This window comes from Dicentrarchus labrax, unplaced genomic scaffold (genome assembly GCF_905237075.1).
Source record: "Dicentrarchus labrax unplaced genomic scaffold, dlabrax2021, whole genome shotgun sequence".
NCBI lineage: Eukaryota > Metazoa > Chordata > Actinopteri > Moronidae > Dicentrarchus > Dicentrarchus labrax.
In genome coordinates, this window is record NW_026136703.1 from 14,624,382 (window position 1) to 14,642,620 (window position 18,239).

Sequence of the window (18,239 nt, forward strand, 5' to 3'; positions counted from 1 at the left end):
AGTTTTTATGCTTCTCTGCTGAGCCAAACACTAATTTATATATTTAATAAGTACATGTAACAAAAGAAAGAAAAGCATGTGACAATAAAATACTGGAGGCTAAATGTATTAATTATCATGACAATTAATGATAATTTATTAATTATCTACAAATACACCAACAAACTTAACCTCACATTTCTACAAGCCAGCCTCTTTCCTTCTTCTTTTTCTTCTTGTTCTTTTTTTTCGCCTCACTTCTACTTTCAGACCAATATTACATGCAGCCACCTACTGTGTGTAACATCATTACAGGAACCTGGTTTAGTTAATCTCTCATCTCCAACAGACCCCCTCTCCTCTCTATTACCTCCCCACATCCACCACCCTGTCCTGCAGTCTTTTACTTTCCACACTAAACCTTCTACAAACCATCAGTCTCTTTATAATTACACACTTCACATTTGTTGTTTCTTTTTTCATAATGTGGCGTTTAATCCTGTTTATACTAATCTCAACCTTGATATAATTATAATTTCTTTCCTACTTTTACTTTTTCTAATTCAAACTGTCAGACTTTTGGATTTTATAATAGTCTCTACCCTTGATGTCATTATTCCATATTTCCTACCAAGTTATCACTATTACCTGATGAATTAATGATTTTGCCTCTGACTTTCCAAAACATATTTATAAAATATCAATATATATTATTACTGTTGTAGCCAGTTTGTCTGCATCCTCATGTCCTTCTATTTCAACATGTATCCAACAGAACTGAACATCTATACAGAGCTGCAGAAGGTTTAATAAAATCATATATATTTCTAATAGCAGATAATCCCTGACTGAATACTTAAGACATTACATATGAATACTTTGCTTTGACCTCCTCCACCCACTGCAGATTGATGGTTGCTCTGCATACTAATGAACTCAATTTCCACACCTACATGATCATTAATTGCGTGTTTAGACCCGTGTGTAAATATATTTAGATAGCTATAATACATTAAACCAAATATTCTTTAGCCAAATTCCCAATGTTAAAAAAATCCCAGGCTGACCACTCTCTTTCCTAATACGGTAAATTAATTTTGGATTGGGGAAATACTCATGGTCAAATAGTACAACTGATAACTCCTGGACTGTGCTGTATAGTTTGTACTCCTTTACTTTCTTGTGGGGAGGGGGGGAACATTCTGGGAAAAAATACATACCCCTATTTGTTTCCCAGTTCCAGCCCCTTTCCTGTTCTGTATCTGACACATTTAAATATTCCGACAGCACTTGAAGGCGGCGTCAGACTGCACTGCATACGCGCCGTGGCGGAGAGCGAAGATGGCGGAGAATAATGTCGAACCAGAGCACGAATGGAGCGACCGGGCCCTGGACACGGCCGAGGACACTCTGGTGGCAATGGAAACCCTGCTGGCCACACTGAGAGCCTTTGAAGACGTGCTCAGGCAACAAGAGATATCCATATCATCCTCCACGGAGTACTGCGACAACTTCTGTCAGGTAATGTGTACATGCAACATCGAAGCTACCGTTAGCCTACCGTTAGCTCACCCGGGATTGTTTTTCTCGCAGCCCCGCAAGCTAGCTAATCTGCGACGGCTTGGTTGGCCCGCTAGCTACCTGGTTCAAGTTTAGGGTCGGTGTGTATTCAGGGGAGCGTTTGCACAGCGTGTATTTTTTATTTATTTTTTGTTGTTGCTCACATTCACATATGCACATAATCTCATGCCAAAACACTGCAAGTTACTACCATTTAGGCTAATTGTAAATGTACATTGGCAGATGTGTTGAAGTTGTCACTGTAAGCTCGCCTTTACTGTCATTGATAAAAGTCGTTTGCGCTTGCTGCGTCTTATTTTGAGTCATAATGGCAAAACAGGAAACCTAGCAAATGTTTGCATGCACATGACATTGCCATAGTTTGCACATCATGCATAATTGCATGTGTGTGGGGCGGGGCGGGATCGCGGTATGTTTATCCAAATTTATTTTCTATTTGGGGCGTATAGCGACTGTAAAATGGTCCTTTTTAAAGAAGTTTCGCCTATGTTGTATATATATATATATATATTTTAAATCTTTTGTTGTAGAAACCCGTGCAGCCAAGCACTTTAGGTCGTATGTTCAAATGGACCGGCAATGTTATGTACATCTGCCATGTTGTACTTATCATCAACAATGGAGATGCACTCTTACTGGATTACCCTAATTCCCAATATCATATAGTCTGGAGCACAATTTAAAAATAAATATGAGAACTTGTACTAGAGAAGCAAATTTGGGGAACTACCATGATCTCCACCTTCTGTAGTATCAGATTTATAACCAGTTGTCACTTTCATTTTCAATGCTTAGTACAGATAGGAGTCCAGGTGTATAATATTATGGAGTCCAGGTGTATGATATTATGGAGTCCAGGTGTATAATATTATGCTATTACACTGCCATGTCTAATGATTACTGATATCTTTTATATCTTGAGGCTAAAATCAATAAAAATATTATAATAAAAAAAGAGAGAGAGAGATAAATCTCCAAACTTGATTAGCAGCCAAAGTTTATAGTAGAGAAGAGTAATTCATTAGCCAGCTCACTCTGTGTTTGGATGGCGGCTGCTGTTAAAGGATACGTTGTTTTTTAAAACTTTGTCTTCACGTAATACTCACATGCCCACTTGTACGTTTAGAGTTTAGAGCGTTATTGATGTCTGTAATTGTTCCCCTTTCCACACTAATCCAAAATTAGTCTTTTGTGGCTTGTAATTTCCTGACTTAAAAAAATAATAGTTTATTTAATTTTTTTTGTTTGCTTTTGGATTGATATTAAAAGAAAGTTTTGTGTTGTATTTATTTTCTGTTCAATTCGGAAGTAGTCTGGATGTAATTAGTGCACTGATATGAGTCTCCAGGGTTGAGACCTTATTCTTGTCTTCCTTTGAGAGGGTACCGTATATTTAGACTGAGGGGAATTAATTCGGTGCCTCTGTGGACACGAGTACCAACCAGCACGGTTCATGCATGTCTGGCAAATGGGACTCCTGGGATGTTGATAGTGATCATGATTTAATGTGTGAGGCTACATGCAGGCGTCACACTGGCATATACACATTCGTCTTGACTCCTCTGTGCCTGGGGACAGTTGACAGAAAAGATAATATTTACCACAAACAACACTGATATAGAATGGATAAGTGACAGGACTGATTTTTTTTTCTCCTGTCATCAGTAGCATTTTTTTTTCAATTTCATGTTGGTATAATTCAGATACATTCTATTTTATGTTTGACATTTCGTTGAATGAAGAAAGGGAATTAAGCTTGCATTCATTTAAAAATCCCATTTCTGTGAACGCGTCATCTTAGTAGAAAAGTAGAAGTAGGGAAAAGTGAAAAGACTGATTTTTGACTGATGTTTTTTTAAGTGCCTGTTGGCTCACTTTTGAAGGTTCAGGGTTGTCATATGCTGTACAGTCAAGTCCCTTCAGACCCAATCAGGAGCATCTCACACCTGACAGAGTGTCAGCTGGGATCAATCAGGTATAGACTGGTATCTCCCTCAGGTGGAAAACCCCTGTTCACCCAGGTGAATGTCTCTCCTCTGATGCCCCCTCCCCCCCTTCTGACCACTGTTTTAAGTATCAACAATCTCCTTCCATCACTGTTTTCTTTTATTGTTTACCTCTTGCTATGTTTTGTGTGTTTCTAGGCACTGATGCACTATGCTGGGAGCAGGAACTCCATGGAGCATGGTCTGCCCCTTTTGGAGGTCTACTGTCTGTCCATAAGCTGTTTTGCTGCGGCCCGATCCCACCTCACTGCAGACTCCGACAGAGTGGCCCTTGTTTTGAAGAGACTAGCTTTGTAAGTACTAAGTTCGGACTTGTTGTGCTGCGCACACTTGGCAGTTTGGTTTGTGGAGTCCATTTGTTGGTCACTATATGGATTTAAGGTGAAAAGGTCAGCCTCTTTAATTATTTATGAAGTCCTTAATTGCCTGACAACACAAGCCTACAATTTCTAGTTTGCTTAATGTAGTTTGCTTAGAACATTTACTTCTACTTACTTACTGCACTGTAGATGAGAGACCGTTCTGTTCTTCACTCAGACACCAATATTCAAATTTCCGGTTTGAAATGTCAAAGGTTTAACTCTCCACCAAATTCAGTTCAATTCTAAATAAATTTTAGGGGAAATTACACTTTGTAAAATCATTCCTTGTGTTTATTGTGGTGGAAATGGTTTTGAGAGTCAACAGATGATGAGCGACATTGTCCTATAAACCCCCACCTGTAATTTGCTGGTACTTTGGTCAACAAGTATCAGATTTGTTCACTTGCTTCAGTGTGGACGTTAATCCCACAAAGGTATCGTATTGCATTTCACATTAAAAGTTTTTTTTCTGTGTCTGACAGACCTGGTGGCAGGCATTAGGAATGACCATTTAGACCACTTCTTGCTGATGGTCTTGTTTGTTTATGTAGGTTGACTGTTTCATAATAACCAGTTTAAAAACTCCATTCAACATAAAACTACTTTTAACGATAAATAGAAAATCTTGGATTACGACTTCTTTAATTAATTAATAGTCAAGAACACTTTAAGGCATTTGTTTGCTAAAATAGAAAGTCCAAGTAAAATAGTCTCTGTTTCATTTCTCTTGCAAAATAAGTCATATTATAAATTAGTCATATTATAAATAGATAATAACACAACTGTGGCTTAACTTTGGGGTATGTAGTGACCCAGCAAGTAAAACCTAAATGCAAATGCTGGTTTCATCAAGACAAGTGTTTGATTTTCTGTCCTCTTTTTCCCTTGTGCATACACCCATGTCATATATGACATTGATATTTTACAGGTCATGGGAAAAAAATCCTTAAATGTTTTTTATCTGCAGTAACAAATCCAGCCCAACTAACTATGTTATGAATGAACCCACACAAAGGACACAAGCACACACTGACTGACAGTGATTGGCTGTTACTTTGGATTAGATGTGATTCTTGTTGTACTTTAGGATGCATTAAAGGGTTCATGCTGAAAATGACAGCCTGTCTCAAGGAATTAAGTGAACGTTTACTGACACGACTTAAATTAGGTCGGTTAGAGATTCATAATGTCTTGTGATTAATTGCCAAGCCCACACACCAAGGCTCAAATCCCATTCCTTCCATCGGCAGATGTTCTTACATGAAGGACGGGGTTTGTTTCAGCATTTTTTAGCTGAATAAAAAGGATCTTTTAATAGTTACCTTGTAATAGTTAAATTTAACTTCTGGCAGATGTGAAAAGTACAGCCTCAAAAACATGTCACCATTGTTCATTGTATTTTCAACTGAGCCTTTTTGATATGTTTAATGTATGAATATGTAAAGCGGACTCTTCTTAAACATTAGTACAGAGCTACAGAATACTTTGTTCTGCCGTCAGAAATGTAGGTAGTTTCACAGACTGTAAAAATATTGTGTGTGGTTGAGATTAATGTGTCCAGATGCCATACTTGCAGTGCTTGTGTTTTGTAGTTTTTCCCTTTTTTTTTTTTTTTGTCAAGAATAGAACTGTCAAGAATTATCATAATTTACAGAAATCATTGTAATCTTGTTTTTCGTTGTTGCAGGAGCTGTTTTGAACTGTTGCTGTCAGTGCCTGAGAATGAAATCCCGTATGAAGCCTGGGTTCAATTCCACCACTCAGTTCAGGTAGAAAATCTTGTTTCTCAACATTATTTGCTAATGGCTTGCAGAGAAAAATGGGGATCACTCAAGTCAACATTTACTTCAGTAAAAAAATGCCATTCTGTTGCATGTGTGTGAGAAAGAATTTAGGAGCTTAATTATTTGTGCCTCAGTGGGTCTTATCAAAAGCCCTCTGATAGGAGCATAGTACAGCATGAGAACAAATGCCCCAAGCTGGTGTAGGTGGCACTGTTTAATTTGTGTTTGCCCCTTGTTGAGTGTACAACCACCGTTGTTAATAACTTCTTATTCATCACTGGTTGTCAGTTGTGTGCCTCACAATGACACAAATATGTGAATATATGCTTCTAATAGTGTTTATCTCAAAGGATTTAAGGATCCAGGATTTGCAAAGTGGTCTTTAAATTCTATTCATCCATCCAACAATTTTGTTTTCAGCTATTGTACTTCAAGTCTCTAGGGTTTTCACTACACTGTGTAACCCAGGTTCAATATGTCCAAGCTGAACAAACTGATTTACCATGAAGAGTCTTGGGAACTCATTACCACACTGACATACACTCTAATATAGGTTTAAAAATGCACTATAATTCTCTTTGCTGTCAGATTGTTCCCTGCTAAGTCACTGTACAAAATAAAGCACAGTGTGTTATAATTGCTTGTATTCTTCAAATGAATTACACAGTTGAATTTAATTTAAAAAAAGAATAGTATATAGTAATAATATATTTTTGTCAGCAGAGATGCTTTGACAACAAAAGAGGAATTCTTAAAGCTTATATCCAGATATGAACCGTGGTGTTCAAAAAAACTATTATTTTTACTTTGTTTATAGTATTAAATTGAGCCAATAAATAAAAGTCAGTGATGTAGTAATGTGAACAAATGGCCTTTCATCTGTGAAACTCATAATCCCATTATCACATGACAGCAGTGGAAGAGCGCCACTGCAGCTTCTGTGTAGGAAAAAATATGGCTTAATTTATTTTATTTTTAATCTAGTTTTCAACAAAGTGCCCAAACATTTTTTTATTGTATTTAGTTTTAACATTTTTTATGTGTTTATTGCAGATTGCCCATGATACCTTGTTACAGTATGGCAGCACAGACCTTCAAGCATTACTCCAGATCACAGGAGAGGGAGGCGCATGGAGCAACCCCGTCCTTACTTCTCTCCTCACCGGCCAGCCCACCAACACAGAAGAAGGTTGGACTCTAGTCAACCTATCAAGTTATTTCATTTGGACCTGACAGCACAGACCTTTTCTTTTAGTGCTTTTTGTCACATTGTTTCTGCAGTATGCTTACCTGATTTTCTTTGCATTCTGTTGCTAGTTGACGCATACATCAGCTTGGAGGGCGAGGGCTTCATGGAAATGCGGGTGAAGCACCTGGAGAAGATGGGCGAAGTGGCAAAGGCGGTGGTGCTGGCCAAAGCTTGCACTGAATGCAGCTTCATCTCCAACCAAGCTACCTTTCGTCAGACTTATGTCTCCCTGCTTTGTCATCTGCTTCCCAATGAAGAAGCCATCATGGAGGTATTACAACACTTTGTTTTTCTGAAGAGGGGTAGGAACGCTTGCAGTAGACTTTTGGTTGTTGGCATAATAGTCTTTTAGTCCAGTCATACATTTGTGCCTGCTTTTGTCAGCTGGAACTGTAATATAATAATAATAATAATAATAAAGGTATTTCTGTTGGCACTATTTATAACTTAGCATCAACAACAATGTGTTAAAGTATAAGTAACAAATTACCAAACCAACCTGTAGTATATTTTAATAGTAAAGTGCAAAGCGCTAAAGTCTGTGTATCTCAGTCACTGAGACAGTCATGATGTTTAGGGATTCTTCTACAAAAAGTGTATATACATATCAGTGATTTCCAATGTAGTGAACTTGTAGGTTGTAGAGTAGTTTAGCTAAAAAAGTATTGCTTAAGGTGAATTGTTCTCTAAAAGTAATCAAATGTACGTGGTCGAAACGTCGAGCTTCTGCTCAACCCGCTATATTAAGAGACATATGGTTGTGGCAGGATGTGCTGAAGGGTCACAGCAGCTATTATCAGCATTACACACATAATTCTTTCCCTCATATAAAATTAATATCATAGTGAAAAATAAAAATGTGGACATATTTGCAAGTCAAACCGTTTTTAGAATGAATATGAAAAGGTGTCTATTTATAAAGTTTCTCTGCACGTCTCCAAAAATAGAGCCCCAAATTCACATCCAAATTGAGACTCAGAAGACCTTAAATCTTCGGGGATTCAGTAAAACATACTGCGAATTATCTCTTTTTCAACCATTTGAGAAGGTGCCATTTCTTTCGGTTGAGGCCCAGAGTAGCATATCTGTAACGTTCCAACTGTTTATTCTGATGGACAGGGAGTTCTCAGTGACTCCGGCAATGATATGTGCATCTTATTTCTCTTCTTACCTCATTAAGTCCTGCCTATGTATTGATGTTTGTCTCCTTTCCCCAACCTTTTATTGGTATGCTGTTTAGTTGAAAACCTTGTACATCCAGTTTGAAATGATCACACTTTCAGAGCTGTTGAAAGATAACACACCCCTTTTATAGGTCTATACTGGTAACACCATTTTCTAACCTCTTTCCATACTTTCTCCAAACGTATGTAAATTTTGTGAAATAAATTGTTAAGACAGATTCAGATTAAATCAGCTGCTGCAGCAACCTGATGTCATGCCACAGTGACCAAATGCAATAAGACCAGTCAAACTGCTCCACAGTCAGCCTGAAATATCACTGAACAATAGTTTGGAACATGGATTCCATCTGGATAGCGCCTATTCTACTCTCCCAGTTGTGTTTATTTTGTGTACCCAGTCTAAGCTGTGGTTGAGCTACATAGACAGTGAATGACTGAGAGAGAGTGCCGGTGGTGAGAAAACCGGTCAAACAGAGAAATAAAACGTTTACTGATTGTTTCACAGCAGTTAAGTCCTAAGCACAACTACACCCAGACCCCCAGCCATCCCACACAAACACACACACACACACACACACACAGCTGCATGACCTTGCGGCTAATCGCTGCATTGCCTGATTTCATCTGAACATGGCCTTATCTAGCTGAAATCAAGTTGTTTTTTTAACAGAATAAATTCACATTAGTTTGAATGCAGTTATTGCACTGATGTTTGTTATGGCCAAATAATTGCTGACAACTGGTGTGTGCTGATTGTACAGCCCACCCCCAGTTCAAGAGGTCAAAGTGATGAATGCAGATAAAGGGGGCTGACGTCTCAGGCATACATGCAGGTTCAAATTGAACATTTAAAGCCTTTTGCTTTCACGTGCGAGTAGTGAAATTGATTCTGTATGTGATCTATATAATGGACTATTATATTTAATTCCAAAGAGTTAAATAATCTATGTTAAATTTCTAATTTGTGTTGCGTCACTGTGTTTTAATTTAACATGTATTACTACATTATTGTTGTTTTTTTTTTTGTTGACTTACTTTGCTGAGCTCGGCTAGTAGAGCACACAACTGATGGGTGGTTCTTGTCTGAATGCTGCCCTGAATAATCTGCACTGTGTTTTGCCACATTATCCTGGCAGTGGTGTATGACTAACCCTTGCTTCTAGATAAGCAAAATGTGACTTTTTGGTTTTATGTTTTATCTGTTCACACAATTTATATCAAAATCTTTGGGTCTTTTGGTTGTTTAAATTATTTTTTCTGGCAGTTCTGCCCACTTTACAGTCACAAGAGACTAGGAGTGTGAAATGTGATAAGAGCTTTCTGACTGTAATCAAACTTGAGACATGATAGTGGATTTTGTCATATGTGTGTTGGTTTGTTTTGGGCCTTTTTTTATATATCCCTAATTTTTTTTTTGGAGCAACTCGAAACAGCTTCCATCCCTACATTCAATGGATTGATTGTAGCGGTGGACTGATACACCTTTGTCTCTCCCAATTCTGATCCGATACCGGTGCTCTCTCTTTTCCAAATTTAAAATCTGCGCACCGCACTGTGCAGAACTAATTAGAATCATGTTAATGTGAGGTTTGATGAGGGATTGCTGTGGCACTAAACACTTAAGTAGGTAGCTCTGAACGAATGTAACTACGTTTAATGAGGATCGTTCACATCACAATATATACCTGATCCAAATAATGTCAGTATCAGGACCAATAACTATCCAGGATATCATATTGGCTCATCCCTAACTGACATGTTAACATAATTGCTAAAACATTATATTTACTCCTTGAACAGATATCCAGACTTGACTGTAAGGATGTACTGGAGATCACATGCAACTTAGAGACAGAGGGAGAGGAGAACACAGCCTTCATCTTGTGTACAACTTTCCTGACACAGCAGCTTCAGCAGCAGAGCCTTTACTGCTCCTGGTGAGTAGCCATTGTACATATATAATGTATGACAACAGTCAAATGTATATTGAAAATGAGTCTGGATATTTAAATTATCAAACAAGTTGGTTTTCTTTGGTATTGACGTGATGATCAGAGAGTCAGTCAAAATTAGAATATTTCTTAATTCTTCTTTTTTTTTTTTTTATCCAAAGGGAGTTGACTCTGTTGTGGAGTAAGCTCCAGAGGAGGATCGACCCCTCGTTGATGTCTCTTCTGGAACGATGCCTTCAGCTAGGAGCCATTGCCAAAACCGTCTACCATTTGCTTTACCTGGTCCGTGTTATTCAGACAGAGGTGAGCCCAGCCGTCCTACTGTTCGCTTTTATACTGGATTTGAGTTGGTGCATTGATTATATGAGACTACTCATAAACCAGTCAGTTCCAGGTACTAAGGAGCCCCAGGAACTAAAAACCTTCTTCGCAAGGGCTTCCTGTTGGCACTTCCTCAACATCTGAAGAGCCATGAAAATTAGTCAAAGTCAGATAACTGCACACACTGAATGTAAAACAGCGAACCTGTTGGCAGTTTTGTCTATTCACAATTCCAATAAAGTTATATATTTATATATATATATTAAAAGTATTGGCAGAATAGAAGAAGAAGGTAGCATTACTTGGTTCTACTGTGAATGGAAAGTAAGAAGACAAAGATATTAATATGTAGCAGCAGATGGCAGTGAAGTTCAGCTTTATATCACAGCAGACTACAGTATTATGTAAAATGCTACTCCAGTTATATTAAAACAAGTTTATAATAAATGTAATTACTCAAACTGCAAAATTGCTGACATGCCCACAAATTGTCAGACAACCACCAGCATGCAGTCTAGTTGTTTCATGAGAGAGCTGAAATGACCAATGTCATGTCTTACACACGCATTCGAGTGACCCAGATCTTCAAAGTCTTTCAAAGGTCCTTTAATTCCAAGTGGGAGCCCTTTCTTGTTTGTTACAGGGCATTTTCTGCTCAAAATAAAGCTATATGTGATTTCTTTTTATGCTGGGATTCAAAGAGTAACTGCGTGCAGTCTGTTAATTTGCCATGCCCTCATGTCATCTAGGGTGACAAGATGCTTTTTCCATGACCTCACACATACCAAACACCTTAGCTCTATGTGGTCAGGTGTGGTCTGTTGACAGCTCTGATGTAGCTTGACACCCAAGTACGACGCTACATCACAGCTGTCAAAAGACCACACCTGACCACCCACACAGAGCTAAGGTGTTTGGTATGTGTGAAGACTTTTACTGTACCTTTTGACCCAAATGTGCTATAGTAAAGCTACTTTTTCTCCTTCCAAAATCGTTACGGAGTTACTCTTTAATGGGGCAAATTTGATTCCAAGTTGAAAAAATATAATTATCCCTGCTTAATTAATTTAGCATATTGAATTGTGTTGACATTATATCTTCATCGTTTCAGAATAGGCTGAATATAAAACAGTGTGTGATTTAAAAGAAAAGTGATTGTTAATGCTAATAATTTATCACTCTCTTTTCAGGCGGAGGAAATTGGCATACCTGCTTCAGTAGAACTGTGTGTCAAAGCCCTTCAGCTTCCAAAGCAGGATGACTCTGAAACAAGGATCTCTGTCTGTAAGACAGTGTCTTGCCTTCTTCCAGACGACCTTGAAGTATTGCGTGCCTGCCTACTCACAGAGTTCCTGCTTGGCCCCTGCCAGGAGGTCTTTGGGTGCCTTGAGGAGCTTTACTTACGTCCAGACCAAAAATATGACCAGGAAAACGAGGTTATTCCCAACTCGCTACGCTGCGAATTGCTACTAGCACTGAAAGCATACTGGCCTTTTGACCCCGAATTCTGGGACTGGAAAACTCTCAAGTATCACTGCATCTCCCTTCTAGGGTTGATGCCGGAGTCAGAAGGGGAAGAGGAGGAGGCAGTCGACAAACAAGAGAAGGGTAAACAACCTGAGCCACAAGGAATCACAGTGAAAGTAGAATCTGAACATCAGAAGAGGATAAATGGAAACCTTGATGGTCATGAGCAGCAGAATAAAACGCAGTCTTCTAACTTACAAGAAAGCCAAGGAGATTCCGAGACAAAGAAACACAAGTTCTGCTGTCAGATTTGTAAGAGGTTGGTCACCGACACCCAAATCGTTCACCACTCAAAAAGACATGCAGAGGACAACCGCAACCCCTGCCCGGTGTGCTTGGAAAAGTTTAAGAGCAGAAAGGAACTTGTTCCTCACATGAAACAACACATTCAGAATGAAACAAATCTTAATAAAAACATAAAGAAAGAAGACACACAGAAACAGGTGGACGAGGAAGACGATATTGAACCAGGGGAGATCACCATTGACCCTTCCTTAATGCTGTATTACAATTCCACACACGATCCAGACGTGCTGCACCACATTGTACAACAAGCCAAAACTGTGAAAGACAAGCACGTAGACGATGACGAGCATGTAACATTCGAATACATTGACCAACACTTCAAGCTGCAGAACCGAGATGAGTATCAGTGTCCAGGAACCGGGTGTACTCGGATTTTTAAACATTCCAAGTACTTGTATGTCCATTTAAAGTCGGAGCACAGAGGGGATGAGAATGTGAAACATTTTCATCAGATGAGAGACAAGCGGGAGAAGTGTGTTTTTTGTAGACGCCATTTTGTCTCCGCTTACCATCACCGCAAACATAGAAGAATTCACTATGGTGATCGGCCTTATGCGTGTGTGGTTATAGGCTGTGGCGCTAAGTTTAGTACTTCCAACGAACTTGTCACACACAAACAGACCCATGGCTATCAGCTCAACTACCAGTGTGAGCTCAAAGGCTGTTATGTCACCTACTCAGACTTGGGACAAATCTATCACCACGAAGCACAGCATTTCAGAGATGCAGCATTTACCTGCTCTAGCGCTGAATGTAGAAAATACTATTTATCCAAAAAGGAATTCATAAAGCATTTATCCACACACAAAATCACTTTCTCTGAAGATGACTTTGAGGCTCAGAGGAAGGCAAAGCGGAAACTTCTGAAGACTGTTACTGAAACAACAGCCCATCCGACAGTGCAGACAGAGGAGATTGTAAATGAAGATGTGCTGAACTCTTCCTCAGTAAGTTGTGCCTCCTCTTTGCAAGCATCCGAGAGCAAGGAGCCCAAAGCAACAATGACCCTGGTGGCTGTGTGTTTTGATGGAAGTAAGTTCACCTGTGGTTTTGAGAAGTGTGGCATGACTTTCTCCAGAGCCAGAGATGTCCAGAGACATCTGAAATGTGCCCACCCAGAACACCTTAAACTGGAGAACAAAGAACACAAGCATGACAAAGAACGCGGCTCAAAGTCCAGAGGGATAAAGACTGAGCCAGACAATGAGGAAAAGGGAAAAAATGAGCTCTCAACTCCTCCACAACAACAACAACAACAACAACAGCAACAACAGCAACAGCAACAACCCGTTGAGTCTGGCAAAGAAAGAAAAGCATCCACTCAGCCCAAAAACAATGAAACAAACTCTTCAAGACTGCAAACAAAAAACGATGCTCTGAAGGAAATTCTTATTGGGCTCAGTAAACTGGACCTGAATTCTTCCTCGCCTCACAGTGTGCCAAGTGAACCCCCACAGTCCGACGCAGAGTCCAATGCATCACAGGTATCTCTTCATCAGGCTATCATGGCCACGCCTCCTGTTGTATTGCTTCAGAAGAGACCCCCAAATCTGCCTGAGGAGAGGGTTAAAGTCAAAACGGAAGAAGCATCAGCGACTGACGACGAAGGCGGAGTTGAATCATTAGCCACTGCTAAGCCATACATTTGTGAGATGGAAGGTTGTGACTTTAGGACTGCTCAGAGTTACAGCTTACTGCGACACTATAACACCAGACATGGTCGTACTGTTGAACAAGCCAAAAGGCTGACTTCTTTGAAAACTACATCTTTTAAGCCTTACGTGTGCCATCTTTGTTCCAAGAGTCACAGAGAAAAACACGTGTTGAGGGCTCACTATCTTCACGCACATAACCTGAGTGAGACTCTGGTGGGCAAAGTAAGCTGTGCATCTAGACGGTATGAGGGAAGCAAAGACACTATAATGCATACGTCTCAGCACTTGGCGAACCAGGGACTGAACGTGAGGAAGAAAGAAATCCCTATGTTGCAACACCAAGATAAGAAAAAAAACTCCACCATGAGTCCCGAAAATGCACAAAACTTTGACAATCAGTCTGCATCTGAAGAGGAAGTAGAGGATGAACCAGAGAGTAGAGAGGAAGACGGTGAGCAGAAGGTAGAAAGTGAGGATAGGACCACACAACAGGTCAGAACGACAAGACGTTTGGTAGCCAAAGGTAATCTCTGCTATATATTGGATAAATTCAGTAAACCCTTTCATTGTGTTGCAAAAAACTGTGTTGCAGCCTTTTCCACCCAGGGAGGCCTTGTGCGTCACCTACAGTTGGTACATCATTACAATCGCTCTCAGCTCTTGTTGGAGAAAGAGTTTGATGCCCATCACACTCCAGAAGTCAGAAAAGAGCCTGCCAAGAAAAGGCCTCTCCCAAACTCAGATGAACCTCAGCCCCAATACAAATGCCACTTTGCCAACTGTAATGCTTCCTACCACCTTAAAAGCAGCCTAGTGCGTCACACTCGTGATTACCACTCACAACCACCAGAGCTAATAAGGTGCAAATATGAAGGCTGTACAAGGGTGTTTAGCCATGATGATGCACTTAAAAAACATACGCTATATAGTCACTTTGAGTACTACGATTCACTGGTGGTACGTCTACAGAGCACTCACAAAAAGTCAATTACTGGATGCCAAAAGAAGCTTATTGTTGCACCACCGAGTCCTGAGAAGGAAGAACCTGGTTCAACCACCACACAGGCCGAGAGATCGAGTCCAGGGCCTGAAGTGACCGCCCAGTCAGAGGAAATGGATAAGGAGGGTGTTGTGGAGAAGAAACCGTCAGGAAAAAAATCAAAAAAAAATTCTTACAGCTGCTTTGTCTTCAGGTCTCATGAAGAAGCACTACAGATGTGCCAAGACCGCTGTTTGCGGGTGGCCTATCCATGCATGGTTCAGGACTGTGATTCTGTCGTCACATATACGGGAAGTTTGCAGCGCCACTACCTTCAGGTTCATCGCATGCGTCGAGAAGATCTCGTTAAGAACGAAGATAAGCTTGTTTATACTGCTGAGCAGCTTGAAGAACTGATTCAGAGGAAGTCGGCCAGGCCAACAGTTACAGGAGCGTGTGCCCCTAATGGGGTTCGCATAATGGAGTATCAGGCAGAGGCAGAAAACACAGGGGGGCAGCCTGCCCCCATGAGCTTACACTCAATCAAGGCAGACACACAGGATAAGGATAATCATGATTCACTAGGATTCCCAGAGGAAGAAGAGGAGGAGCCACCACCTGTTGAGAGAAATGGCGTCCTTGTTGGTGCAGACGAGGTGCTTTACGGTGAACCAAGCCCCGGTGGGCACACTGAAGACTCTGCTGCAGCAACACAGAACAGTCAGAAACAGGAGGAGAGATTAAGCTTGGATAAAATCAAACCGCTTCTTCGTCCAGTCACTGTTGACCTCTCGCCACCATGCTCACTTCGCTTTACTAGTGAGGAGGGCTTCCAAGACATGTCGAGCACCAAGGATGGTGGTAAAATGTTGAACGGGTCAGCTGCATTGCCTATTCCTCCTGTTCGCCAGCCACTAAAACGGAAAAATGAACTGTCCGAACAGCCGCAAAACTTGAAAGACACTCAGCCTTGTACCCCTTCTCCGCGCGCGTTTGACATCACCGCCTACAAGCCCATTGGCTTTGAGTCCTCATTCCTGAGGTTCATACAAGAGACAACCCCAAATGACAAAAACACGGTGCCGGTGAAACGGCGAGACTCTTTCAGACGCAGTTGTTCCGTGAAGGAGAACAACCAGCTGGGCATCTCTCATACCCGCAGCAGACGTACTCATTCCCCACTGCTGAAGCCCCACGCTATGACTGGAGACTTCACATCAGTCCAAAACTTGAAGTCCATCTTGGACAAAGCCCTGGCTGGGTGTGGGGACCTGGCCATTAAGCAGCTTCAGTACCTCAGACCTGTGGTGGTCCTGGGGAGACCTGTGTGCGCCACCACCCCGCCTGACCTCTTCCCATCAGACACCAACAACAGCAAACTGCTTCTTGGAAGTTAGTTTAACTGAGCACCTTTTTAACATAGCTATGACAGATGACTTTGTATTTTCACAAGATGTGTACCAGTATTTTTTCTTTCTCCCCAAGTGATCATATTATGTTTGTTTTTTTGGGGTTTGTTTTGTAAGTTGCCAAACTAAGGAGTTAAAGAAATTAGCATTAAGATAAAAAAAAAAACAAGCTTAAACAGTGCACATGAGCTACAACAGTGGGCTGTTTTTTTTTTTTTTTAGACATCTGTTATGAAATCATTCATATAACACCTGTTATGTTAAGTCATGAAGTGTATATACTGTAGTTCTCAAAGATAAATGTACAGATTTTCAGATTGTTAGAAATGGTCAGTAGCGTATGACAAGGCCTTTTCATTTGTGTGAAAATGTGACTGAAAAACATTTCCTTACTAAGAAGTTCTTGAGGAATATGTTTGGTTATTTTTCACCTCACTTTATATTAAAACAGTGTTGGGATGCAGTGGACAGATGATGGCAGACTTGTATGTAACACTTTCTAATAAAATAAATGTGGAAACGAATATAAAGCCCTTTTACTTTCACAGCTGTGTAAGTGACTTATTTATCTATACCATGTTTGCTAAGTCACAGTGAAGTAGGAGCTGTTTGCTAAATTAAAAATACACCTAACTCAATATCTTAGAATCATCTGTGTCAGGAATCTTAAAGTGCTGGCCTGGGGGCCATTTCCAGCCCTCCACCCCCCTCTGTCCAGCCTTAAAGTTTATTACATGTATATATTTTATTGTTGTTGTTTCATATTAAGTTAAACTACCCCTTCATGTACAATTAAAATAAAATTAAAAAACAATTCTATTTTTAAAAATCATGTCAAAGATGCAAATATGTGCAAATGGTTGATAAGAAGAGAGCTGGTTTGTTTGGGGGCTTTATTTGTGGTTTGGCTGAGATGATATTAAAATGTATAGACACTGCTGTTTGCATTTCTTTTGTTAAGTATGATGTGACTAATGGGAATCGTCTTGTAGTATTTGAACAATGAAGTTGCCTTCCTATGAGATGATAATACAAGTAGTGGCCCCAAGCTAATTGTACCAAAAATGTGTTGAGTTTATGTAATTAAACTGGAATATGGTATTTATGCTCATTTGGTACACAATGAGGTGCTTTTCTCAAAAAATTGGAATTTGCAAAGTGTCAAAAAAAGTTAATTTGTTTCTGTGTGACGTAACATCTTTTCAGCTGATCATTAATATGATTAATTTAGTGTTTTATTTTATTGTCTCAGATTGAAGTCTTAATTTTATAGACTGGGCTGGATTACCAACCGGGCATAGCTGGTAACTCCCTCGGGATCCATGACCCATAAAGTGTTTGGCTATTAGTTTGTTATGCATCTAAATCATAACGTTGTTTAGGAAAATGAACAACCAAAAGAATAACAGTGGCTGACTGATAACGGCCTTCAGTGGGATCGCTGTTTGAAAAATATAGGTATATTATGACTACGTGGCGCACATTATTTAACAAATGTTTCAATTAAAGTACCACATGTAACCTGGAGCCATGCAATACTGCAGAATATGAATACTGTGCACACTGCGCAGACTGTCTGCGCAGGGAGGCAACAGGAGCAGCTTATGTCTGTGGCCATAGCGGCTCTATATTACTGATGTCACATCATCTGTAGTGTTTCTGCTGATTAAATACCAATTTACAGACCAAGGGGGCTATAAATGAAACATAATAATGGCAAACACTTATTGTCTTGTATTGTTAAGATACAAAATGCTACTAGGAACCAAAGTTCCCTTAATTCACTGATCATGAAAAATAATAATTGAGGATCCTACATATTTTAAAGACATTACTTTAAAAAAAATAAACACCACTTTCTATATATTTAGCATATATATACATTTCACAGCCTTTTGTTCCTCGCAACTAACGTTAAATTAAATAAAAGCGCGGAACTAAAGTT

The 18,239-nt window shown here is 39.8% G+C and overlaps 1 protein-coding gene across 1 annotated transcript; it reads left to right on the forward strand.

Annotated features, from left to right (window-relative positions):
• Window positions 1-1,279: 1,279 nt before the first annotated feature.
• On the forward strand, window positions 1,280-17,232 carry rlf (RLF zinc finger). Its single transcript, XM_051396314.1, has 8 exons — window positions 1,280-1,500; window positions 3,705-3,859; window positions 5,616-5,697; window positions 6,766-6,901; window positions 7,030-7,232; window positions 9,946-10,082; window positions 10,259-10,400; window positions 11,609-17,232. Exons 1-8 carry the CDS (start codon window positions 1,321-1,323, stop codon window positions 16,280-16,282), a joined length of 5,709 nt encoding a protein of 1,902 aa, XP_051252274.1. The 5' UTR covers window positions 1,280-1,320; the 3' UTR covers window positions 16,283-17,232.
• Window positions 17,233-18,239: the final 1,007 nt, after the last annotated feature.

Coding starts and splice junctions, on each gene's coding strand:
- rlf (XM_051396314.1), top strand. CDS start 1,321: ATGGCGGAGAATAATGTCGAACCAGAGCACGAATGGAGCGACCGGGCC. Junction 6,902..7,029: donor GCCCACCAACACAGAAGAAG/GTTGGACTCTAG, acceptor TTCTGTTGCTAG/TTGACGCATACATCAGCTTG. Junction 10,401..11,608: donor TCCGTGTTATTCAGACAGAG/GTGAGCCCAGCC, acceptor CTCTCTTTTCAG/GCGGAGGAAATTGGCATACC.